Genomic DNA, 25750 nt, shown 5'->3' with positions numbered 1-25750 from the left:
GCTATTCTCTCTGTACATCAAGCAGAGCTTCACTCGTTGCCCAACTAGGTGATGACTTCCATGATTTGGTGGGTTTTGAAATCTTAATTTAACTTAAATTCAGCTTGAATTTTATGTGGCCCCTTTTATTATCTAATAAGAGAAATGGAATGATACTATTTACAGCCTTGGTTTTTACACTGACAGAAAAGACGAAAAGAAAAACATTTCAAATCCCACTTGACTCGCAAGACCGAAGTCTTTGACACCAAAATGACAAATGTATGATTTGTGTAATCCAATTACTCATGATTAGGTTGTTTTCTGTCATAACACTGTGGTGCAATGTAACGGAAAAGTGGGTAAATACCAACAACCACAGAAAGATGCGACATTAAAAGCAAACCTCAGAACTTAAAAAGAAAACACTCTGAAGTTTTAGCAGGGATGATGAAATGTCCTTTACAAATTACAAATTCAGGTAATTGGTGATATGTTGTATAAGGAGGCTTGAAGGGGTAAAGATAGTGCATATTTAAAAAAAAAAAAAAGTCTAACCAGGTGGGGCCCTTGCAAGAATTCCACTTAATCTATGCCATTCTTCTCTTTTCCCAAATGTTACACTGGGTAAACATAGGCACTTGTTGTATTTTTTTGTAAAATGTAATGGGAAACACTGCTTCAGTTCCCTTAATCTTTAAGGAGAATCTTTCCCTGTAATGATTGCTGAGAAGCTTAGTATGAACTCATCTGACCCTATTTTCCAGGCTTTAAAATGGTAGGATCCAACCAATAGCACCCAAAGAACTGTAAAGATTTAAAACGGTTCCTCTCACTGTTTAATGAATTCGTGGATTGAGGCTGCTGTGTAGATCAGTAGACCTCAAGCCATGCGGAGGAATCCGAAACCTGTCCTTCGTGGCTACCACAGTCGCACTCTGGGGGTGCGGTACAGACTCCATCCAACGCCGCCTGGTGAAATGAATTCACGGTGCCCCTGGGGAGGAAGGGACACCAGAGCCCCGAAACTTTCTAGGATAATCGGTCAACACAACCCTTGACCACACCAGCGCAGCGCTTAAGTCTTCTGGGGGTGACCTGGAGCCGGTGAATATTCCAGAGCCCCAGCCAAGAAAAGGTGCGCCTGAAAAATACCCCAGGTTCCTCTCAGACCCTGTGCCCCTGCCCCAAGCGCTGTCCTTGCCATCCTCCTCCGTCAGCCCCTGAACTGTGTCGGTCATCCTCCGGAAGTGGGCCACAGCACAGAGGCAAAGTGTCTTCCAGACGGGCTGCTGGAAAGAAAGGGGCCTTCAGTCACTCTTCCTGCTCTGCACTCCCCGCAGTTCTTACTCCCTAGTCCTGCCTCGAGCCTTTCAAACAACGGACGGGAGCCTCCCCTGAGTTCCCATTTCTCAAGCTCTTCTCCATCCCGCTCATTACCCTAAACTTTGCATTTAAATGAACTTTTCGGTCCTCCCTCTCTTTCCTGGGACGTTACCTCTGCCCGGGGTTTCTTCCCAAGCCTTTCCTCCTGCAATTCTTTCCTCCTCGATCCCAGTCTCTTAGACCTGCTCGAGCTGCCCTTTGCCTCCTTGTCTCCTCCTCTCCCCCCCTGGGCCCCTTCACCTCATCCATTCCTGGCTCAGGCTCTCCAGATTCCCGGGCTGTTCGCTGGTGAGAAATCTTTGCTGCAGCGAGGACCGGAGTCCCCCGCGCGCAGCCCGGCGGCAGAAGAGGGCGAGGCTGGGAGAAGGGCGCGGGCTGCCGGGGAGGGAGGCAGCCGGTCCTCCCCGCGAGCCTGCGAGAATGCGGCAGGGGCCCGGGGCCGGGGGAGCCGCTGACTCCCCGAGCCCCTGATCCGGGCTTGCACACCCCGCTCGCGGGGCCAATTTCCTGCCGAGTGCGGCGGAGAGGGGGGCGCAGGGGGTGCCCGTCCCCGGAGTAGGGCCCTCGGCGAGCCGGGGGACAGGAGAGGAGGGAGTGGGCGAGCGGTGAGCAGGGAAAGCCCGGCTCCAGCCTGGCGGCGAGCGTGCGGAGAGCGGGGCGCGCGGGGGCGAGGGGCGCGCGGGGGCAGCGCTGCGCTCGGGGAGGGGCGCGCGGGTGCGGGCGTGCGGCGGCCGCGGCGCCGTGTCGGGGTGTGCGCGAGGGCGAGCGGCGGGCCGGGCGCACGTCTCGTCCCCGCGAGCAGCCGCTAGACGCGCCGCCACCATCTTCTGCATGTGCAGCCTTTGCAGCCGGACGGGAAACCGCTCCCGGGGCGATGGAGACTGCGGGGAAAATCCGGCAGCCCGCGATGGATTGCTGAAGGGGGGCGGTCGTGACCCCCAGCGTCCTCACCTCTCTCCTTCCCTTTTTTCTTTCTTTCTTCTTTCTTCTTCTTCTTCTTCTTCTTTTTTTTTTTTTTTTTGTTGTTGCTTTTAATTTTAGCGCCATCGTCGTCAATGCCTCTCTGAACAGCCTTTAGGAAGAGAGAGAGAGAGAGCGCGCGCCAGGGAGAGGAGACAAGAAGATGAGGATTATTTGCAGACAGATTGTCTTGTTGTTTTCTGGGTTCTGGGGACTCGCCATGGGAGCCTTTCCGAGCAGCGTGCAGATAGGTAAGCTCTGCCCGCTGGGGTGTGCATGTGGGTGCTGTCAGGGCAGGTACCCGAAAGTGAGTTAAATGAGTTGCGGGTGAGCAAATCGGGGAGACCTTCGGCGGCTCCCTGCCCTCGCCCCTGTGCAGAAGACTGCCTCTCCGGGGCTGGTTCAGTTGCACTGTGCACACCCTGCCCGCCCGTCCCCCCTCGTCCGTGCTCCCACTGCTACCTTTGGTTCAAGTCGCTTAAGTGGGGTTGGAATAAGTTGGGGAAAAAAAAAAAAACCTCCGTGGGGTCTGATTACATTGAATGTGCTATTTCTTCTCATTCCTCTCTCCAGAGCGTGAAGGGCTGTCGAGTTTGTTGGGGTTTTTAAAAATCATTGTCCTGTATTTTAAACACATTTCTTCCCATGCTGGACCTCTCAGCTTTCTGGCCATTCCAGAAAGACACTGGGCAAAAAGCGTTTCCACCCGCACCCCCTTGTCTTTCCCGCTGCCCGTTAACCGATTCCAAAGTTAGATCGCTTTCCCGGAAACCTTCTCTCCTTTTATTTTGTTTTCCTCTTGAGTCTTTTGCCCACATTCCTCCCGCTGGACTCCACTGCCAGCGACCCTACCCATCCGTGGCTTTCCTTGCTGTTCTCTCCTGTCTTTTTATGGGACGCAGCTATTGAATTTCTTCCAGCTAAGCCCAGCCTCAACACTGCATCATTTCTCGTGGACTGTGCACAAAACGGGGCTAATTAGGCTGAGTCCACAAGCTGCAGGAAAACAAAGTTCAAGTCTCCTTTCCCATTCCCCTCGGCCCTTAGTGTCACCACGTCCCTTTATTTCTGCATTTTAATGCAGACCCTCTCTTCTGTTCATCTGCATGCCTCTTAGAAATGCCCCGAGCTTGGCTGATGTAGCAGTGTGCTGGGAATCATGGGGAGGGCAAGAGAGAGGAAGGAAAACGCGCTCAATGGTCTCAGAGGTCATTGTGATCATGACAAATTGGGACAGGAAAGCACTGAGCTGTCCTAAAGACTGAAATACTAAGCATGCACCTTAGGGACAAAGGGCAGTCTCAAGCTGTGGCAGGGAGGGCTTCTTAATTGTGTGTGTTGCTGAATGGCAGTGGATTTGACAGTGCTTGAGGGTGGGTATTGCATTTCCAAGAGGAAACACCGAATGTGCTTTTCCTGCTGTTTTTAATAGGTGGTCTCTTCATCCGAAACACAGATCAGGAGTACACGGCTTTTCGATTAGCAATTTTTCTTCATAACACCAGCCCCAATGCGTCGGAAGCTCCTTTTAATTTGGTACCTCATGTGGACAACATTGAGACAGCCAACAGTTTTGCTGTGACAAATGCTTGTAAGTAAAACCTAAGTTGTGGATAAATTAGAAGAGAATTAAATTGAAGCAATAGAGTCCCCTTCCTCTCCTTTATTATATTAAGAGTGGTTTTTGAAAGAAATACAAGATTCCCACAGTTGACTGGTTCCAGAGCAAGTCAGAGTTAAAAAAAAATAATAAAATAAGGGAATATTCAGCTGGTCTTTGTTTCTCCCTTCCTTCCTTCCTTCCTTCCTTCCTTCCTTTCTTTCTTTCTCTTTCTTTCTTCTTTTCTTTCCTTCCTTCCTTCCTTCCTTCCTTCCTTCCTTCCTTCTTTCCTTCCTTCCTTCCTTTTCTTTCTTTCTTTCTTTCTTTCTTATTTATTTATTTATTTTCATTTCTTGTCCGGATAATTCAAGTTGATTTCTCCTGCAACATTTCGGTGGTATTCCTGTTACCTGAATGTCAAGTTAGTGGAAATTTTACTCCATCTAGTTTTTTATTCTGTTCCTTTGTGTCTTCATATTTGCTTTTCACTTGAGGAAGGCTATGCCTTGCTTTTAAGGAAGAGACATGCTCTCCTGCACTGGGGAAGGTGAAGGAAGCCTTGCTGAGAGTGAGGCAGAGGGGAGCGCTGGTGTGGAGGATGTGTGTTCTAGTCGGTTGGTTGGTGCTGCAGATGATCTGGTGATGCCACTTGGGGCTGCCCTGCTCTTGTATTCTGGGTTGTAAGTGTCTCTTACTGTCACGTAATGCATGTATCCTGTGGGTGGAACTCCATGAATCCTTACCTTGGTGCCGAACCATGTTAGTCCTCAATCCGCCTGAATTCACAAACCAACCTGGCTTGCTCTGTCATCCCGCACACTGACACTAAACAGGTGACCTCCCCTAATGCTGTAATGGGATGGTTGCACCGTACTCCCTCACCGAAATACCATATAACTTAATGTAAAAATATCATCAATGACAGATTAATCTGAAACTCTCTAAAATGTAACTAATCAGTAGAGTGTTCACATAGCACTTTCACTCTTGAAACACGTGTTTCAAGTATCCCCTCAGCTTTACGTGCTCATTTACTACTATTCAAAATCTTTGTGAAGATAATGGCCCTAGATTATGTAAGAGACATAGGAACAGTTTCTATATACAATTTTGCATAACAGTAGTAACATGTTTAATTTGAATTGTATTTTTAAAGTCCTGTCAGTACAAGAAAGTACACTGAACAAGTAAGTGATATTGAAAACAAAGAGTTTTTAAATATTTGGAGGATATCTGCATCATTGATTTAATTATTTTAATTCATATTTATTTGCCATTAACTCATCTAACAGATACCATGATCGCTTTTCCTAAATTGTTGGCATCCAAGTACTACTTTGTTTGAGATCTTGGTTTCCTGAGGAGGTCCAAGCATTTGACATTTTGTAAACTGCCACAGTTGTATTACTTTGCAAGAATTCTGTAGTTGCTATGAGTACTATTTAATTAGGAAAAATCATGTGTTGTATTTAGTGATAAAATCTACATTATAGCAGAAGGGAGTGACTTTTAAGCAGAAACATACATGAATTAGAGCTATCTTTGTGGATAGTTATTTTTGCAGATTTTATCAACTGTTAGTTTTGTGTTTAAAGTTTTGAAAGGGATGTCAACATTGCAAGTAGTTCTAGATATAAAGTATTCTGCTTAGTACCTGAATATGTTTATTTTTTAAATAGTGTTTTCATGTCTCTCCTGAGATTCTATCAGCAAAACATTACTAAGTTTAAAAATAACTCATGATCCAAATATATGTGATTGTACTTTGTCAACAGTAAACTATTTAAATATTAATCTTTATTACTAAATTTTGACTTTCTTAAAAGTGGAAGATATATTAGTTTTATGTTGTCTTACTTTTACAAATTAAGTTCTTAAGTATTCTAAAGTTTATATTGTGACTTCCAGCTACAGAAACTATAAAGCGCTGATCTTTTCTTCCTCCATATCATTTGTTAATCTCCTTCAGGATAATGTTAATGAGCATTATTTTATTTATGTGATGAAAATATTATATGAAGTGTTAGTGGTAAAGTACCTGTACACATGAGAAATTGACAAGAAGCTGCACACAGAATGAAAAAGTAGAAGGTATAAAATATAGGTATGTTATTAACATGTTAGGATTGAGAAAGTTGAAACTAGGTAAACTTTGAGACTACTGATTTTGAACCCAAGTGTAATACAGTGTTCACAATATCATATTTTTCCATAACCACAAGTAATTGATTTTGTGTATATTTATAAAATATTTTTTATAAAGACATAAATTGTAAATGAGGAAGAAACATTTTCTTCACTTGAAGAAAAGGCCTTTTTTTTTTTTTTTTTTTTTTTTTGACAAATGAGTGTGCCAAAATGTCCTCAAGGCAAATCTAAACAGAATTTGGGGAAAAAATCAATTGGGTCAGGGGATTGGTTTTGTTGGGTCAGGGGATTGGTGTTTGTTGAGTAGACTGACTGGGAGTGTATACATGTGTGATTTTCCAGTACAATTAAAGGTGAAATGTAAGTACTAAGTATGAGGCAAACTCATCTATCAAGCTCTCTGCCTTTGGGTACAAAAGGATAAAAATAGTATTCTGGAAAATTAACATGGAACTTATTCCTCAGAGTGATACAGACTGGATTTTTAAATTTTTCATATTAGATTAAATATAAAGATATAATCTATGACTGGCTAGGTTTATTTTAATTGTGATTTACCTGCAGTGCGTCCTTGTCAAACTGCAGGATCCAGTCTGTCTGTGAGTACGGGCCATTAAACAGACCATGTACATTCACAAGACAGAAAAGCAGATTAAAGAATGAGGAGTATTGGTCATCTGTTGGACAGATATAACTTCCTGCTGCTTATTCTGCCTCAGAATTAATTTAGCACTCTAAGAATACTTTGGACAATCTAAACATTCTGTGTATACAGTTTGCAGACTATGTAAGTCTAGACCTGATTAACTCGAATTTACCACTTTGGGTATAAATCCCAACTTCCTAAGGGAGGAAAAATAATTTTGGCTTACGTTTTTTTTATCTTTAATAATACTCATGTAATATTAATACTGCTTTCCTTTTAAACTGTTCACATTATTGGAAAGTCACACTTGGCTCAATATAAAACTGAAATTATAAGAAATACAGATAATATAAAATTATGGTCTATTTCAATAAAAAATAGGTGTAATAAATAGCCCAAGTATTCAAATTTCAACATGTAATTAAAAGTATACCTTCCTTTGTTGTGGTTCATCCAAAGTATGGGGTATAGCAAAATGGATATTTTATAAATAAATGCAGTATAGCAGTGCTCGTTAAAAAAATGCCATACAATTGACCCAAATTAGCTATCCTTACAAACACACATGCTATAAATTGTATTTGTCCTTTGCAAAACATTTGAGACAATCTGAAATCATGCTATTTTCTTATTTTCAGTAGTTAATGAATGGAGATATTTTGTTTTGGAGATGCTGTATGTTAAATTTGACCATGAGTAATAACCAAAATACTAAAGTAGTCTATCACCAAATATTTTCAAAGATAAAAATATTTGTGCCATTACAATCATTAGTTTAGTCCATTTGCATTAGAAATCCTTCCTTCGGTAAGACCATACCTTTGCAATGTAATCCACAAGTATTCAGTTTCTGAGATGACTCTTGAATTTCAGATGGGCAATAGGAAATGCATAACAAAACAGACCAAGTACTGAATTATAACTTTGATGAAGTAATAAAAGAGTCTTATGACATATTTTCAACTTTTTTAACTTGGATCGGAAGGACCATTTGGTTAATACTTCTTTTTTTTTAATGATATGTTAATTTAACTCTTTTTTCTGTCTAAAGTCTATCCATTTAGTGGTTTAAAAAATGGTGGATTGGAAAGTTGTAATAATCCCAAGTAGAACAGGTATTATGCCCTCATCATGGTGAAAAAGTTGTTCTTTTTAGAGTTAAATAATAGTTCTGTTTGTGGCCAGTTTCTTTGACAACTCTAAATATCCAGGATGAGTGCTACTTGTAAAAGTAGGTTGATCTATAAAATATACATGTTTAGTTAATCTAAATATATTGAAAATGGGACACTATATCCTGTAAGCTCTTATAAGCATTTCCACTTATACAGTAGGTACTTAATAAAAATTCATTGAATTTAAGGGTGTTAAGTGATACTCTCTCTTCACTCTAATTCAACAGTGTTTAAATAATTGTACAATCTTCCATTTTGGGGGCATGAAGCCCTGAAAAGACATTCTAAGAGTTTGCATTGGGCTGATACAATAATCTTAAACATGTTAAAAATAAATTTCTGATAGTTTGACCTGCAGAGTTGTTAGTAGAAGAATGTAAGAATTAAATACTCTTTGACTTTGGATTATTTTTTATGGAAATGAATGATGTAACCCTACGTGACTGTCATTAGGTTTCTTTATTTTGAATTGATAGCAAAATTCTGTGTTGATTTGAAATAATTCTTTAATGATCTTTCTCTTTTCCCCTTAATTTTCTATCATGAGATTATTGACAAAGATGATTCATATTCCTATAGTTTGCCCCTTTCTTAAGGGATAGGATGGTCCATAATTTGCATTGCTGTATTTTAAAATTTTCACAGGATTAAGCTTTCATAAAACTATTAGAAGAATTCCTTAAACTTTTTTTTTTTCAACCAGATTATGCCAAGTGTTGTTTATTTCCCAAAGAGGAAAAGTTTTACTTTGTGGCATTAGGAAATACTTAGAGATCTTATTTACAGAATTTTATTATTGTTCAGGAATTTAAAATGAAGACTAAATATAACACACCTTACGTTTTATGATGACACATACTTTTTAAACTGCTTTCATATACATGATTTTATTTGACCTCAAACTAGTCTGAGAAGGAGACACTCTGAGAAGACCATCATTATTTTGGTAGTTAAGCCAGCTTTAGCTCAAAGGAGTCACTTGACTTGCCAGAGACCAGGTAGCTAATAAGCTGCAAGCCAGGGTTTGAACTCTGGTCTTCTAACTACTATTCTGAGTTCTTTTATGAGGAGTCCATTGGGTGCGAAAAATACATCTATATTGAGATTACTTAAGAAGGAAAAAAAGAATTGCCATTTATCTTTTTTTCTAATTTACTTGCAGTGTTTTGAAGAAAATAGGGCAAGACATTTCTGGGCAACTTATTCATTAATCATATGACAGTGAGTGATATAGCAAAGTCTGAAGTCATATTATGTAATGAATTTTTCCATCCATTCACTAGATTAGGTAATGAGAGTAACCATTTATTCCTTAAACCTGTTTATCAAGGGCAACTGCATTTAAGACCCTGTGCTAGAGACAAGGGTATGAGAACCTGTAGGGATGGTTGCTGCCCTCAAGGAGCTGATAGCCCAGTGGGGAAGACAGATGAGCTGGTCAGAACAGTGGCAGCGAGGCGAAGCACCCAGCCAGAGAAACAGTGTGGGACAGAGATGAACGCAGGAATAGCACCAGGCACGGCCTGGCATCCCAGGTGGGTGTTAGCAGATGTGGGTGTTAAGGCTCTAGATGAGTCATTTGAAAAAGAGGAAGGACGGGAGCATGCCTGGCCTGGGGAGCCGCACATGACGTGCCCTAAGCTGTGGGGGAGCCAGGTGTATTTGAGCCCTTGAAGAGAGTTTGGTCGGGCTATAGTACTGGGTGCAAGGGGAGGGAGAGGTGTGCCAGGAGGGAAGGTCTGCGGATCCACAGAAGATCTGTTGCTGCTGGAAGGAGACTCTGCTGAATAAAAAGGGGGCCCATCAGTGACTTAAAACACAAGAGTGACATAATCAGATTTATATTTTACGAAGAATAGGCTGGTTGCAGAAAGGAGAATGAATTGGAAGGGGACAACATGGAAGAAAAAGGCAAGTCAGTGGAGTCTTGAAGTCATACAGTGTAGGATGATACATGCTTGAAGAAAAGTAGACACCCTGGGGAGAGAGAAATGCACGTGGATCCAAGAATACAGAACAGTTGACAGAACTCAGTGATGGGTTGGGAATGCCTGGGTGGCTCAGTGGGTTAAGCGTCTGCCTTCGGCTCAGGTCATGATCCCAGGGTTCTGGGATCGAGTCCCATATCGGGCTCCCTGCTCAGTGGGGAGTCTGCTTCTCCCTCTCCCTCTGCTGCTCCCCCTGCTTGTTCATTCTCTTTCTCTCTCTCTCTCTGACAAATAAATGAAATCTTAAAAAAAAAAAAAAAAAGAACTTAGTGACGGGTTGGATGTCTTTGTGGGTGAGGAGAAAGGAAGTGTGGTAAGAATTCAAGATGAGTTCTCTGATTTCTGGCCTGGGCAAATGACTTGGTACTGTTTCCATTGACTGGACAGGAACCCCAGGAGGGGAAGCAGCTCTGAATGCGGGAGGTGAGGTTATTGGAAGTACAGATTTTGAGGGTTGAAGAGACGCCCAAGTGGAGCTCTGCTGTACACAGTGGGGCAGGTGTATTTGTAGGCATTTTGTGGTGCCTGAAGCCATGGAGTTGGTGAGACCACCCAAGAGAGCAAAAACAGTGAGGAAATGCTGAGGACAAAATCCTATGAAATACCTTTACTTGGAGGGGCAGGCAGAGATAGGAGACTGAAGGACAAGGGGTCAGGAAGTTCAGAGGAAAATTGAGACAAGAGAATTTCACAGGAGTCAAGAGGTGAGGAGCATTTCAAGTAAATAGTGAAAAACCTTGTCAAAGCCTGCAGAATTTAAATAATTGAATTGCAAGGATAATTGATCTTTAACATCAGGCTTTTCTTCTCTTCAGTGTGTTCTTTTGCATTTTGACCAGATTTTTAAAAAAGCAGCCTTTATTAACCTCATGTAGATTCTATTAATAATACTCTTTTGTATATAGTGGCCTAGAATATTCTTATGCTTTACTTAGAGGTGGGGAGAGAGTCTTCTCTGGACTTTTGAACCAGATGTGCTTGAATTTGCAATCTGATAGTGGGTAAGTTACTTACTTCTGAGCCTCAGTTTCCAAATCCGATAATGTAGGGAAATAACATGTGCCGCACGTGAATTTTATGAATATTAGAAAAGTGTTTGGGAAATATACAGAATGCAATTAGAACGCAATTAAATTTAGTTGTGTTAACATTTTCTGTGTCATATGGAACGTTTATTTCTGAGCTGATCTTAACTTTGGAAGAGATATATTTTCTGTTTATATTTTGAGAAAGCAATTTATGTGTCGAACACCTATATTTTGTAGATACTTCATAGGAATATTTTTGACCTCTCATTGAATTGCCAGCTTTAATTTATATACACAAATCTAAATTCCTATTTTTCAAAAGTATTTCCAAGTCCTAAGAGAGGATAACTTTATCTGGGATCTGTGGATGATTCAGAGAGAGGATTCATTCATGGATGGATTAAAGAGGTTGATAAATTCTCTTAATTAAATGCAAAATTGTCTGTTCTTAAACTGTGTGTGTGCATGTGTGGTGTGTGTGTGTGTGTGTGTGTGTTTACAAAGAGACCGTCTAAACTTTTGGACAACTTCACAGTGAATCCCAGTCACAAAAAAGGCCCAGGACCACAGCCTTCAAAGAGCCATACATAAATTCAAAATAAGCAAACAGTACTTCCTTCCTTACTTTCATCATTTTAGAAGCCAGTTGGATTTTATCCTTGAAACTAACCAGAAATCTTTCCATAAAATCCATCTCCATTAGCTTCTCTCTTGACATAGAAAATAATCAGTGTGTCCTGGCTGGAAAAATGCTTGGCTTTGTCCTCTGCCTCTCAAACTGCCCTCCTATTATTTTTATTCCTTCTCTTACTATCCGAGGTTCCATTCGGCATTCCACATCAGCTCCTTCTATTTTTATCATGATTTATCTTTTCCCTCACTCTCCCCACTCCTGGAACACTGTGTTCTTGAAGGTTATCAGTGACTTACAAATTTGCAAGTGCAATTGTTTTTCCTCCGTCTTCATTGTCTCTTAATAGTTGGCTTTGCTGACGACTCCTGGTCCTTGATGCTCATTCCTCCTCTGGCGACGCTATTGACTCGAGGAGGGGGCTCAGTGTGTGCCAGGGGTCTCCTAGGAGTTACCGCAAGTCTCACGCAACTCTAAGCAGCAGGTGCTGTTGTGATTGTTATCCTCACTGTGAATGTGGAGAGACCGAAGATTTGTCATTATGAAGATTTGCCTAACGGCGCCGTACCCGGGCCATCAGGCATTAAAGCCCGTTTTACCGACCACCCACACTGTGGCAGCTCGCATGCACCGCGTCCGCGGAGTCCCTCGCTCAGTGTGAGAGCAGTTGGGCAGCTCTTCATTCAAACAGAGATGTTTTTCTCAAAGCTGCCTCTTTACCGTGACAACTGTGATTCACCCCTGCGGATACGTATCGCGGTTCCCACTGGACGTCCTGGATTCCTCTGTGCACTTTGCAGGCAGCACAAAGCGAGAGTTCTCATTCTAATTGATGATACCCCGTTACTTTCTACTGCCGAGGCCGCCTCGTGAGTACCACCGGGTGTAGAAGTGACTAAATGACTCTTTTAAGTGTTAGGCAGACACTGTCGTTGACTTCATCAGTTGGCCAACCAACGTATTTTATTTCTTTTTATAGGAGTAGTATTTGATTTCAGAATAACCTGTTCAAAACACATTTTCCCAAGTGCTTCACTATAAGATAGGCGTAGCTCTGAGGCCTTTTCTTTCAGGTTTCCTCTGACATGAGTTTGGGTTCCAAAGAAGCACGGTGTTGACTGTATTCTTAAAGAACATCACCCGAGTCAAAATTGCTCCGTCTTCATAGCGCCATCCCTTGTCCCTGACTTAATAAAAGTATTTGTATCACAAATAAAAGGTTATCTTAGAAATAAATGGTAAAAAAGAAAATGTGAGATTTAGCACTTTCCTTGAACAAACAACTGTATTTCTCTAGGTACAGGAGAAAGTACACAATCAGCTTTATGTAGTGTTGGCTTACTTTTGTTGCTTATATGCTTCTTTTAAAATAAGCAGGTTTTCATCAATAACTTCAAATATATTGTGCCCTTGTGTTCTTCCCATTTTTCCTATTTTTCTCTTTTTTGAACAAACATGTACTTGAAAAATTTCAAATCAGAAATCTTAAAAAGCCTAAGTATTTTATAATCCTACCCCTTAAGAGATAATCACAGTGCAGACCCAGGTAGGGAGACCAAAGAGTACTGAAAACATACAATGCTAATATATATCTAAAAATAAAAGCATTTAATAAAAATGGTAACACTTTATGCTTATATTTTATTAATGGTTTATCTGACATACCACAACAAATCAGTATATAAGAGCTGCCTCATTTTCTTTTACTGCTACATAATATGTCATCATGCAGTTACTATGATAAACGTACTCAGTACCCTTTTGTTATGCACAAACAATGAATCATGGAACACTACATCTAAAACTAATGATGTAATGTATGGGGATTAACATAACAATAAAAAAAATTTAAAAAAAAAACAAAATGTACTCAGTACCCTCTAGATCAACATTTATGTTGTTTCCACATTTTTGATATGACAAACCAAATAGCAGAACTATTTATGTACCTGTGTGAACATTCCTGTGGGACTAATTCCTGGTAATGAAATTTACTCTATCAAATAATGTGGGTTTTTGCTTTTAATAGATATTGTCAAATTCTTCTCCTCAAAAACAAAATGTTACTTAAATTTACAACCACCAAAATGTGAGAATAACTGTTTCTCTAGGACCTGCCAACACTAAGCCATTATGTCTCTTAAATCTTCACTTGTCCTGATGAGTGGAAATGACACCTAATTGCTCCTTTAATTTGCATATTTCTTATTAATAGTGAGGCTGAGAATATTTTCTTATATTTATAAGATCTGTGTCCGCCTTTTCTGTTCTCCTCCTTTGCCAACATTTTCTTCTTCATTTGTGGGAGTGCTTTATGTACTATAAAAGTTAACCCTTTGTTGTCCGCATTATAGATTCTTTTTCTACTGTGCCTTTGGGTTCCAGCTCCATGTACGATGTGTTTTTATCATACAGATATTTTAAATTTTTATGTAGTCAGATCTGTGAGTTATTTTCTTTCTGGCTTCTGGGGTTTTGGTTACACTTATAAAGGTATTCCTAGCCTTAAAAGGATACATATATTATCCCACATTTTTTCTAGTACCTTTATGATTTTAGACATTATATTCATAACACTAACTCTTTGGGGATTTATTTTCTTATGTCTATTAGGAACTTCTATTTATTTATTTTCAGTACTATTTATTTGAGTGAGTCATTCTTTGACAGCTGCTTTGTGTGGATACATTTGTGCAAATCCCCTGCTCTTCCCGGACTGAATTTGAGCTTCGACGGGAGGTCTGCATTTTCTCTCTTCCCAAGTTCTCCGGCTTGTTGTTCCTCACCTACCTTTCCTGTCAGTCCGTCGTGATCACAACACTAGTTTTGATATTTTTATCATCCTGCTTTCTTGCTCCTCTTACTTCCTACCTTTTTGTTTTCCTGTTTGTCACTCACCATCCGACTGAAGGACACCAACATACATTACAAATATTTTCACCCTTCTCTGTTTCTGTCCCAGCATTTTACTCTAGTCAGTGGTCCTTCTCTCGTGATTTCAGAATTATCCTCCCACTTCGACTCTACTTCTCTCCATCCACTTGACATACTGGTGCCCATGCAGCTCCTCTGAACTTAAAATCAGAGACCATCTCTTCCTTACCTGAAGCCTCCCAAAGGTTTTTGTTCTCGTAGAATAAAATTCTGAGTCTAGCATGCTCCTGCATGATCTACCTCTTGCCCACCTCTTTGCCTTGTCCACTCTGCTGAAGTCCCCTTGGTCTTCTTTTTGGTTCTCTAACATGCTTTAACCCTTTCTTTTCTCTATGTCATGTACTTCTGTTCCCCCCCCCCCTTTTTTGGGGAATCTTCCAATCCAGTTATTTGCTTCACTGGCTTTTTCTGAACCTTCAGGACTCAAGTCAAAATCACATCAGAGAAGCCTTCCGGACCAACCTCTCTGGCGTAAACCCTTTCCCTCCCAAATTCTAGCTACTCTGTGTTGCATTACCAACCCCTATGATCATCTTTGCTTTTATCACAATGTATAATTATTATTTCCACTTGTTTACTTATTCATCATCTATATTCTCTGCTTGAAGATCAGCTCTCAAAACAAGGGCTTCATCTGCCTTAAATGATACATCTTCATAACCTTGCCCAATGCCTGGCACAAAGTAAGTCGATAAATGTCTTTGAATAAATGAATGAGCAGTATGTGATGAATTTTCCCATTGCTCATCTTTGGGGCATCCTTAGGATAGCTAAGACTATTTTATATGTTATTTTAGAGAAAATCAAGGAGAGGATTTGAAGACAATGAGGTAGTAGGTCCAAAATAATTGTTATATATTTTCCTTATCATAAGCATGTTTTTTTTTTTTTCTATTTGTTTCCATTAGATTGAAGTATGGGATGGGCTAAGTAAGGGAGAAAATAAGTCCTATAAGGAGGAAAGTGGGACTGTTAATGCAAATTAACATACATTGTGCTGTCCAGATGGCACCTTGTTAAATGCATATCTGGTAGAAGGGAGCTTCTAGGTCCTTATACCATGTGGTGTCTGCTGACAAAATATAGAAAACGCTGATACAGTCCACTTTCAAAGTAGAAGAAAGCCCGTTCGGGAAGCCAGGTGAACTAGTAAGCACACTCAGGAGAATGCCATCTGTTCAGACACTGACTGCTTGTTTGCACTTCTTCACGTTCACGAAACCAGAACACAGGAGGCGGGAGTCAAGTGTGTAATGTTGGTCCTGCCAGTCCTTGATGATCTCCGTTGTACCTTCAGTAGTGAATTTCACAGTTTGCTGCTTGCTCCAACCCTGCATTTCCTCCCTCTTGGAAATTAGTCTACCCTTGGTTAAATTACCTAATTTTCAACAATGTACATAGTCTTTCCCAGGCAAGACTGAAAGGCATTTCACCACTTCTCTGCTCCAAAGCTTTAAATTAAGAGATTCTTTTTCTTCTGAGAAACATTCATGCTTCTTCCTTTCTTACTGGAAAACTTGTAAGTCAAAATGTTTGTCTTTTTCCTCTGATAACCAGGGAGCTCAATTCCATTTTTACTGTTCAGTTACATTACTCCCCAATTTAAACATTTTGCTTTGTTTTTATATCCTTGATTTTCCTATGATATAAATAATATATGATAGGCATATATTAAATATGGTATAAACATGTTTTAGGTAAATATACCTTGTAAGACTATGCACATCATTTTAGGAGAGGAGCATAAGGACACAGGGGCTATAAATTTAAAAATCTAGTTGATGTCCCATTCAATACAGAAGTTGGTCAGCTTTTGCTTGAATATTCACATTTCCTGTTTCATACTTTCTGTATTTTGTGTATGCTTTGGAAAATGATTTATACCAGGTGGGTAGAGAGCTAGGTGGGTGGGTAGGTGGGTAGATGATCTGTCGGTCCAGTAGACTGCAGGTTCCTTGAGAACAAGGATGATAGCTTATTATACCTCTGCTCCTGAGGGCCTGTCACAGTGCCTGGGACATTTCTGTTCCCTACTCAATAATTGTTTGCTGATGGGTTGTGGGAGGAAGGAGAGGAGAGAAGGAGGAGCTTCTTTCTTTTTTTTTTTTAATTTCTTTATTTATTCATTTGAGAGAGACAGAGTGAGTGAGAGCATGAGAAGGGGGAGCGGCAGAGGGAGAGGGAGAAGCAGACTCCCCACTGAGCAGGGAGCCCAATGCGGGGCTCTATCCCAGGACCCTGAGATCATGACCTGAGCCGAGGGTAGACACTTAACCAACTGAGCCACCCAGGCATCTCAGGAGTTTATTTCTTGTTTGAATATTTATAACAACTAATTCTTAGCCAGAACTGAATAACACAACACAAGTCTAGCTTTTCTGTGTGACTCAAACCCTTCACATTTTTAAAAAGCTTATCACATGTCCCCTTCACATTTTCCCAAGCTAAATATCATTTCCTATTTCTTAGACCTTTAACATCTAAAGTTCTAGCATTCTGAATAGCCTCTGGATTTATCATAATTTCATTAAAATATATTGGCCTGAATTAACTCCATACTCCTATTATGATCTGTCCAGAACTAAACTCTACATTTTTGGCATTCATGGTCATGATCTGACATGAGCTAAGAGAGAATATTAATTCCAGTTATTTAGACATTCTACATATAAAGTATAGCCCCAAATTCTTTGGGTTTTAGTTAGTCAGTTACAACATGTTCGTGTTAAGTTCATGGTCAATTAAGACTTAACACTCTGCTTTTTTTCCTTTTTTTCATAGGAATTGCTATAAATTAGCCTCTCCATAATGCATTTTTAAAAATTCTAAGTAAGGGGCACCTTGATGGTTCAGTTGGTTAAGCGTCTGGTTCTTGGTTTTGGCTCAGATCATGATCTCAGTGTCCTAAGATAGAGCTCCGAGTTGGGCTCCATGCACAGAGGGGAGTCTACTTGAGTTTCTCTCCCTCTGCCTCTCCCCACTCATGCTCTCTCTCTTTCTCTCAAATAAATAAATAAATCTTTTAAAAAAATAAAAATTCTAAATGAAAGATTTTACAGATACACTCTTAAATTTTAACTTGTTTGAAAACATCAAGACCATCTTGAATCTTAATTCAGTTTGCTATAAACTTTTAAATTCTCTGTGACTCTTTACTTTATGATTATCTTTATTAATGATTAAAATTAAGAGCAGGCTGTGATACAAGATAGATATAAGATGGTGCTAGGTCATGAACTAGTACCTTCTGGTGTATGTAGTCATTGGAATGTAAATTCTCTTAAAATAATTTATTTGATCAAATTTATCCACATTGTCCATGAAGATTGTCATTTCAGTTCATTTGCACTTTTTTAAGTATTAAAACAAGCACACATTAAAACAAAAACAAACATACACAAATATTATGAAAATACCTCGTACGGTCATGTTGGGTAAGGGATGATACATGCATGTACACACAAAGACAAACATGTCTTTCATTCAGATTGAAAAGAATTGATGAAAGATACATAAGATAATTCACATTGGAATAAATAAATATAGTAAACAAAATATAAAATATATTTAATCAAAGAAAGTCAAATTAAAGTGAGCTGTAGTTTTGCATAATAAATTAGCTAATTTTGGTGGTAAAGATGAAGAGAGTTTTACATCATTCAAGGTGTCTGGGGTCTTTTAAATTGGTATAATTTGAAAATCAATTTGTCATAATTTATCAAAAAAAAAAACTTCAAAAATTGTGAATCAGGGCACGTGGGTGGCCTAGTTGGTTAAGCCTCTGACTCTTGATTTTGGCTCAGGTCATGATCTCAGGGTCGTGAGATTGAGCCCCACGTTGGGCTCTGTACTGAGCTGGAGCCTACTTAAGATTTTCTCTCTCCTTTTCCCTCTGCCCCTCCCCACTTGTGTTTTCTCTCTCTCTCTCTCTCTGTCAAATAAATAATAAGTAAATAAGTAAATAAAAATAAAAGTTGTGACTATTTTGAATTCACGAATATAGGAAAATCTCTAGTCATGAAAATGCTCATTAAAGCATTACTTAGTAATATTTAGTTGAGAAATGGTTGAATTACTTGAAGTCCAGGCAGACAGTTTAAGGCAGAATGTCAGTTATGAGAGTCCTCTGTCTGACTTGATCCAACAGTTCTGAGTTCAAGAATTCTTCTCTTTGTATGTAGATACTTTCTCTGCTTTTTCTTTCTTTCTTTCTTTATGTTATTTTTTCTTACACAAGAGCTAGGGTCATAGTAAGAAAAAAAAAAGTATTGTAGTCAGATGTAAAAAAAGATGTCCTCTACCTATAATAATGACTTATTATATTCCATAATGATGGAACTAGCTGAAGGATTTTTAAAACTCATTAGTTGTTTAGAGGATCACAGATCTACCAGTCCTGGCTGATAGCTGTGGTAAGGTAGGTTCCATGTTTGTCCTGGAGGAGTGTACCTCCAGACTCTGTGCAGGTATTTGGAAGTTCTAGTCAAGGAATGATGTGGGAAATCACTGTTTTTGCCCTAGCCCTTTCCCTATCCTCTTCCTCTTTCCTTTCATCCTCCCAAGCACAGAAGGTGTTGCGGGAAGATTAGGAAATTATGTGAAATCCACTTGAGATTCTGCCATGCTGTAAAGAAAGACCAAAATATTCCAGGCGGACAAAAGAGCATCATAGGAAAAAGTGTAAAGGTGTATGGACATCTCTGGGGAGTAGTAATGAGGTGGGAAAGTGGAGGCAAAGATGGGGGTGAGGGGGTCTGTAGAGTGGGAGATTGAGGGGAGGGTTCAGATAGCTCTGTAGCATAGAAGCAGGGAGGAGCCTTGCAGACTGCCTGGTGAACTAGGATGAGGACTGTGGTTTTTATTCTGGGCCAGAAGACAGCAAGAACCATTTTAAGCAGTTTATGACATCATTGTATTTATGTTTTAGGAAGAATTCTAGCTGCACTGTTAATCATTCATGTATATAGCAAAACGCAGTTCCTTTCCCACACCCAACACACTAAGAAACCATTTCCTAGACAGGAAATACTGTATTGCTACTTGAGTTGCTGTTCATAGAACCCATTATTGTATGTAATTCTGCTCACTATTTTCCATCGAGAACTGTTACTTCCAGCAAAAAATACTCAGCTTATCATCTCAACCATGTATATTCAGACTGCAAACCAAGTCTTTTATGATAATAGGCAGTTGGAAAAGAGCTGGTGTTTCTGGGAAGAAAAAATGAACAAATAAACATCATTTATGATATGTATAAAGGCAATTAAATCTTCTTAAAGATCAGTATAGTTGCTGATGGAACAATGCATATCCCATTCCGGATTAAATTTCAGACTATCCCCCCTTGTTATTGCTCTTTGTTACTGCTCTTGGTAGAGGTTTATTTAATTTAGTTGGCTCAAATAACCATCTCTACTAAAACTGAGACTTGCCACTCAGTCACATAATGCAGAGTAGTAAGAACTGGTTTTTAAAAAGTGAGTTGAGAGGTGCCTGGGTGGCTCAGTTGGTTAAGCATCCAACTCTTGGTTTCGACTCAGGTCATGATCTTGGGGGTGTGGGATCGAGTCCTGAGTCAGGCTCTGCGCTCAGCATGGAATCTGATTGAGATTCTCCCACTCCCTCTCTCTCTGCCCCTTCCCCTACTCCCCCCCACCAAAATAAATAAACCTAAAAATTTAAAAATAAAAATTAAAAAATTAAAAAGTGAGTTGAACAATTTTAAGACAAGAATAATAATTAGTGCAAGTGCGACTACATACATATATATGGACAACATATATGCATACAGATATACACACAGAGCTTAACAAAGGAAAAAAGATAGTGAGACAGTCGCATGTGTACTTTGTCAGGTAATGATTTTTTTCATTGCCTTCAAAGTAATGAATAATAAACTTTCAGGTACATATTTTTGCCCAATACTACTTACGAATTTATTTCTTTTTTGAAAATCAAATACTGTAAAAATAAGAATACAATGTGTGTGTGTGTGTATATACATGTTTCAGAATAGTGTGTATGTGTGTGTATATATATATATACATACATATATATATATATCTCCTGTATTTCAGAACAGCTTTGTAAATGACTTTCTGTCTTGTTATATATACATACAGCATATACATTAGAATCTGCTGTATGCATATATAATAAACACATGCCCTTAGCATCTGATGCTTGTTGTTTTCACAAAATCTGATAATGATTATATGTCATGAAAATACAAGTGACTGTGGAAATAAGCCTCATTTTACAGAAGTGATAAAATCACAGATTAGAAACCCGTATGGATATTTTATTCAGAGGCAACTGTTGCTAATTTTTTTTTTTTAATTTTCAAAACAGCAATGTCTTCACCTCCCTTACACTTTATGTTTTGTTTTATTTCAAAGGGAAATTTTTCACTTAGTGTTAGTAAGAGTCTGGTGCTGTTAAGTCATTGGACTGAAACCAGTGTGCTGTCTATGAGGCAGAAGAGGGTATAACTACTGAACAACATGATTTAGAGACTTTCAGTATGTGGCCATATGTACGATAGAATGGTGACTGGGAAAAACATACGCTGTCTGTGATTACAATTTCATGAGAACCACACATATAGAAGACATTGAAGGAGACAATGCTGAAATGTAGTTAGTGATTATTTTTCTTTGGTGTTAGTGTACAGAATTATTTTTAATTTATTTTCCTGAGTTTTCTACATGTTTACAAAAAGTATACGTTTATGCTTCTTTGGTTAATATCTAAATAGAAGATAATATAGTGGTCTTTCACTAAGTATTGAGTTTGCCTTGCTCTGTCCAATTGGGCAGACAATCCAGGGAAATTGGTAGACATTTTAGCCAATACAGGCCTGGTTGTCAGAATATCATGTCCACTTAGCAGTTGCTGTGTTTGATCTGTTTGCTTATACCCTTTGATTATTTTTAAATGAAAATGTCAGCTTCAATTAATTAATTAAAAGTATTAAATTAAGTCATTATATTTACCTACCATAGCACATTTGAAAGAGTCAGGGGAACAGTTGGTCACTATGAGCATGTTTCATTACCAATTGAAATATGAAACTTACCAAGTCTGATTGCATATATTAAGCTCAATTCCACAGAAAGGACCGTAGCTACATGTGTGAGCCGATGGCTGTCAGATATTGGTCAGTCCTTTCCGACTACCTTAGGCTGGTTTAGGCTCCACTTTGCTGTGATCCCATGGCATCCTGAGCTTACCTTGCTTGCTCTGTTATATAATCATTCTCCCTCTGGAATGTGACGTCCTGATTCCTGAGATGCCATTTTATCTGGGAACAAATCCATAGTGCTTGGCTTATGGCACAATGCTGGCACATAAAAGCACTCTACTGATACCCATGGAATGTATGGATATGAGAATGGAGGGATTTTTTTTTTGAGATTTTATTTGTTTATTAGAGAGAGCAAGAGAGAGAGAACATGAGCAGGGGGAGGGGCAGAGGGAGAAGGAGAAGCAGACTCCCTGCTAAGGAGGGAGCCTGACCCCAGGGTCCTGGGATCATGACCTGAGCAGATGCTTAACCAACTGAGCCACCCAGGCACCCCCCAAAATAAGTCTTTTTAAACATTTTTATGTGCTTCTTTTAATTTCTTTTTATGAATTTGTGTATGGTTAATTCAATAAATACTTGATTAGCCATTTAATAGGCCTGAACCATTAACCTAGGAACAATGATTCATTCTTTACCCAGATTTTCTTTTTTTTTTTAATTTTATTTATTTATTTGAGAGAGAGAGACACACACACAGAGAGCATGAGTGGGGCGGGGGGAAGAGCAGAAAGGAGAGGGAGAAGCAGACTCCCTGCTGAGCGGGGAGCCCAACGCTAGGCTCGATCCCAGGACCCCAGGATCACGAGCTGAGCTGAAGGCAGACACCTAATCAGCTGAGCCACCTAGGCACCCCTGGAGTGATTTTCTTTATTTTAATTTTTTTTTAATTTTAATTTCAGTGTAATTCACAATGTTATCTTAGTTTCAGGTGTGCAATATAGTGAGTCACTAATCCTATGTATTACTCACAGCTCATCAAGATAAGTGTACTCTTCTTTTTTTTTAATTTTAATTCCAGTATAGTTAGCATACAGTGTTATATTAGGAGAATGGAGGGATTTTTAATTGATGGTTAGATATTAGCATTTTAATTCAATATTTTGAGCATCCATTTAAGGAATTATGGCAGACTCTGTTTTAGTAACTGTGGGAACTATAAAAAATTGAAAAACTGTTCTTTATGGACTTTTCCACAAAAGTAGGTGACTGGTCAAGGACTGTAAGGATTATCACTCGTTAAAACACATTGCGTTCAGGAGGTGGAGGCTAAGAGTCCTGGACTGAGAGTGTCCAAGTGAGAGTGGACAGCTTTACAAGCTGCTCTGCGTTCTCCTTCCAAGTTCACGGGTCTCCTGAGCACTGCTTCACTGGACCACCGACAGAGCCAGGATGCTGCCCCCAGACAGGGTTATCCCAGCTCTCCACTGAAAATTCTGATCCAGGCAGCAACAGTGCATTCTCATGTCTACCCCTCACCTCCTGCTTTGCACAGCACTAGACCCACTGAAGTCTTCTCACTTCTACTCTGTTTCAAAAGCAATTTTTGTGTGTCTAGTATGCCAAGCAGTTTTCCACTCCAAGGACATAGGCCTCTTTGCTTCCAAGTAGCATGTAGTCCAGTGATGACCACTGAAAATCTCAACGCAGTGTGACAAATGCTATGATTACACTGGAACCCTGCCTTCATTAGTGTATGTATAATGTACCTCAAAAGGCATTTCCTCTTTTCTCTCCTCATGGGTCAGAGGGATAGTTTGAACAACTCTTACAGGGCCAAGATAATGGACTAAAGAAAAGGGCTCTTTTACCCAGCCTCATTTCATTAATGAAGTAAGATTGGATTGATTTACTTAGATGCTGGAATTTATATGGAAAGAGTAAAACCAAATCTTTGTCTACCCCAGGTATACTCAAAACCCATGAATCTGTTGGGGCGTCTGGGTGGCTCAGTCAGTTAAGCATCTGACTCTTGATTTCAGCTCAGGTCATGATCTCAGGGTCGTGGGATCGAGCCTGGCATTGGGATCGACGCTCAGGGGAGTCCGCTTGGGATTCTCTGTCCCTCTGCCTCCACCCCTCCCCCCACGCATGCTCTCTCTGTCTCTCAAATAGCAATAATCGCGCCTTGGATAAACCTCATTGGCTACGATACTGCCCCTGTGCAAAGCTCTCTGTCTCTCAAATAAATAAATAAAATCTTTTAAAACAAGCAAGCCTATGAGCCTGCACCACCCATATTGTCTCAGCTACTCATCACTGCCATATTGTATATTCCTTTAGTATCTGTACATGTTTGCTACCAAGTCGTTCTGCCCTTGTTAATATGCAGCTTTGTAAGTGTCCACTTGTCACCTTAATTGAATGTTTTTTGACACCTGTCTTGCCTCCTGCTTTGTGCTGCACATATTATTGGAAAGAAATATTAGATGTGATATTGGACCGTAAAAAGCTGATAATCTGCTGGAAAAGCAGAAGTAACTTAATATGAAACAAGGGAATAAGTAGGCATTACATTAGAAGGGACTGTGTATCGCATAATTGCCAAGGAAGGAATATCGGGAGAGACCAGACTTTATAAACAGTAATCTTAGTAAGGTGGAATTTAATCTTGTCATAAAAGGAATGAGGAAGAACAGGAAAGGCATACAAGAGGGTTGAAGGGAGCGAGCACAGGCTAAGCTGCAGGAGGGCGGGATGGCACAGGACAGTCTCTCGCTGGATCCGAGTGGAGACGGGGCGGGAGGGCGGGCAGGGAAGGGGTGGCTTATAAATCAGGATTTTAGGAGCTGAGACAGAATCTGACAACAGGGAAGGTTTGGGCAGGGGACTGGTGTTATGAAAAGGGGGATGCCAGGACTAGCCCTCGGGCATGGGCACGCAGCATCAACTGAGAAGATAAAGAAGGTAGACACAAGAATGTAAAATGAACCAAACTAAAGGCTCACTCATCAGTCATCAGCCCTCCCTGTTCTGGATTCTCTCTTGAGTCTATAGTTTTAGCTGATGTCCCATCTTCTCTTCTCAGAAGGTCTCCAGGCCTGTCTCTCTCTTTCTGTGTCTCACTCTCCAATCCATGCTCTTTCACTTAAACTCAGAGGCCACAGCACTGCTCTTTCCATCTGGAGAAACACTTGCATCCTTTCCTTCCATCAGTGTAAGGAGAGCTTCCAGAGGCTCTGGAGCTAAGCCTGGATCTGATGCCCACTGTGTTGCTCAAAGACTATGTGAATTTTTTAAAGGTTTATCAACTTCATTGTGTTTCAGGAGTCTAAATTATAAATGGGTGGGGGAACCCTTACCCTGTTTTTAATTAGAAACAGATAAAAAGTGCATTAAAATACATTGTATGAAGTGTTTAAGTCCTCTTAGGGTTAGTGTAACCAGTCATCCCTGAAATAATACCATGTATCATTCACTCAGCCTCCTGTGCACAAGATGAGCAGACCCGTGGTTAAAGGTGGTGAAGGAGAAGGGTCTCCAGGATCATGACTAAGAGGATAGAAACTGTGCTAATAAGTAGCATATGAAATGCAGGTGGAATAAAAGGCCCAGAGCGATTTTATGCATTTTGGTGCTAATTGAGTTAGAAATTCTTGTCTGATGGAGGAGTTCTGTATGCAGTTGAATATTCAAGTAGCTGTAGAAAGATCTGGGATAATTATATGGGTTTTGGAATTACCTGCATGTAGGTGAGAGTTAAAACCGTAAACAAGGAGATTCCTGAAACGTATCCAGTTAGCATTAAACAAAATCAGGATTTCTGAGGAAGGTCAGCAACATAAGAAGAAAGATACAAACTGTGTCTGTTTGGTCCATAAAACTTTAACAAATTAATTTGTTTCCAACTGAAAAGTCAGTAGATTGTACATAAAATTTTGGATTTCTGACCTCTCTGGAAAATTACAAAACCCTTATTACAATGAATCAGAATTTCCTCATGGCAACAGTTGACTGGAGCTTAGGAAGTGGCCCCCAGTTAAAGAAGTTCTGTTCTCTCTAGTTGGGTCTCAGAAACCCTGAGACCTACTGCCCGTGTATTTATATCCCATCTAGGCCTTGCAGACATTTGACTTTGTGGCCCCTGAGAAGAACAAGCGAAGAGCAGTTTCTCAGTTGCCATGAAAGGATACACATCCATGGCCTATGCTTCAGATTGGCATGGGCAGTAGGAACTGAAGTGTCATTGAT

General features: G+C 40.0%; 1 protein-coding gene and 1 pseudogene across 2 annotated transcripts in view; one reads left to right on the top strand and one right to left on the bottom strand.

The window, feature by feature from the left end:
• Positions 1-2336: 2336 nt before the first annotated feature.
• The window catches only part of GRIA4 (glutamate ionotropic receptor AMPA type subunit 4), a 366854-nt gene continuing 343440 nt past the window's right edge, over positions 2337-25750 (top strand). For both annotated transcript variants that reach the window (XM_064577521.1, XM_064577520.1), the window contains exons 1-2: positions 2337-2576; positions 3758-3916. In XM_064577521.1, the coding sequence (XP_064433591.1) occupies positions 2489-2576; positions 3758-3916 (247 nt within the window). In that variant the 5' untranslated portion in view covers positions 2337-2488. The remainder of the gene's footprint in view (positions 2577-3757; positions 3917-25750) is intronic.
• LOC123858182 (U4 spliceosomal RNA) lies at positions 23664-23731 on the bottom strand (annotated as a pseudogene).

This window comes from Mirounga angustirostris, unplaced genomic scaffold, assembly GCF_029215605.1.
Source record: "Mirounga angustirostris isolate CCGP_5_RB_7025 unplaced genomic scaffold, mMirAng1.0.hap1 SCAF_13, whole genome shotgun sequence".
Taxonomy (NCBI): Eukaryota; Metazoa; Chordata; class Mammalia; order Carnivora; family Phocidae; genus Mirounga; species Mirounga angustirostris.
This window is presented reverse-complemented; position numbering and strand designations above follow the sequence as displayed.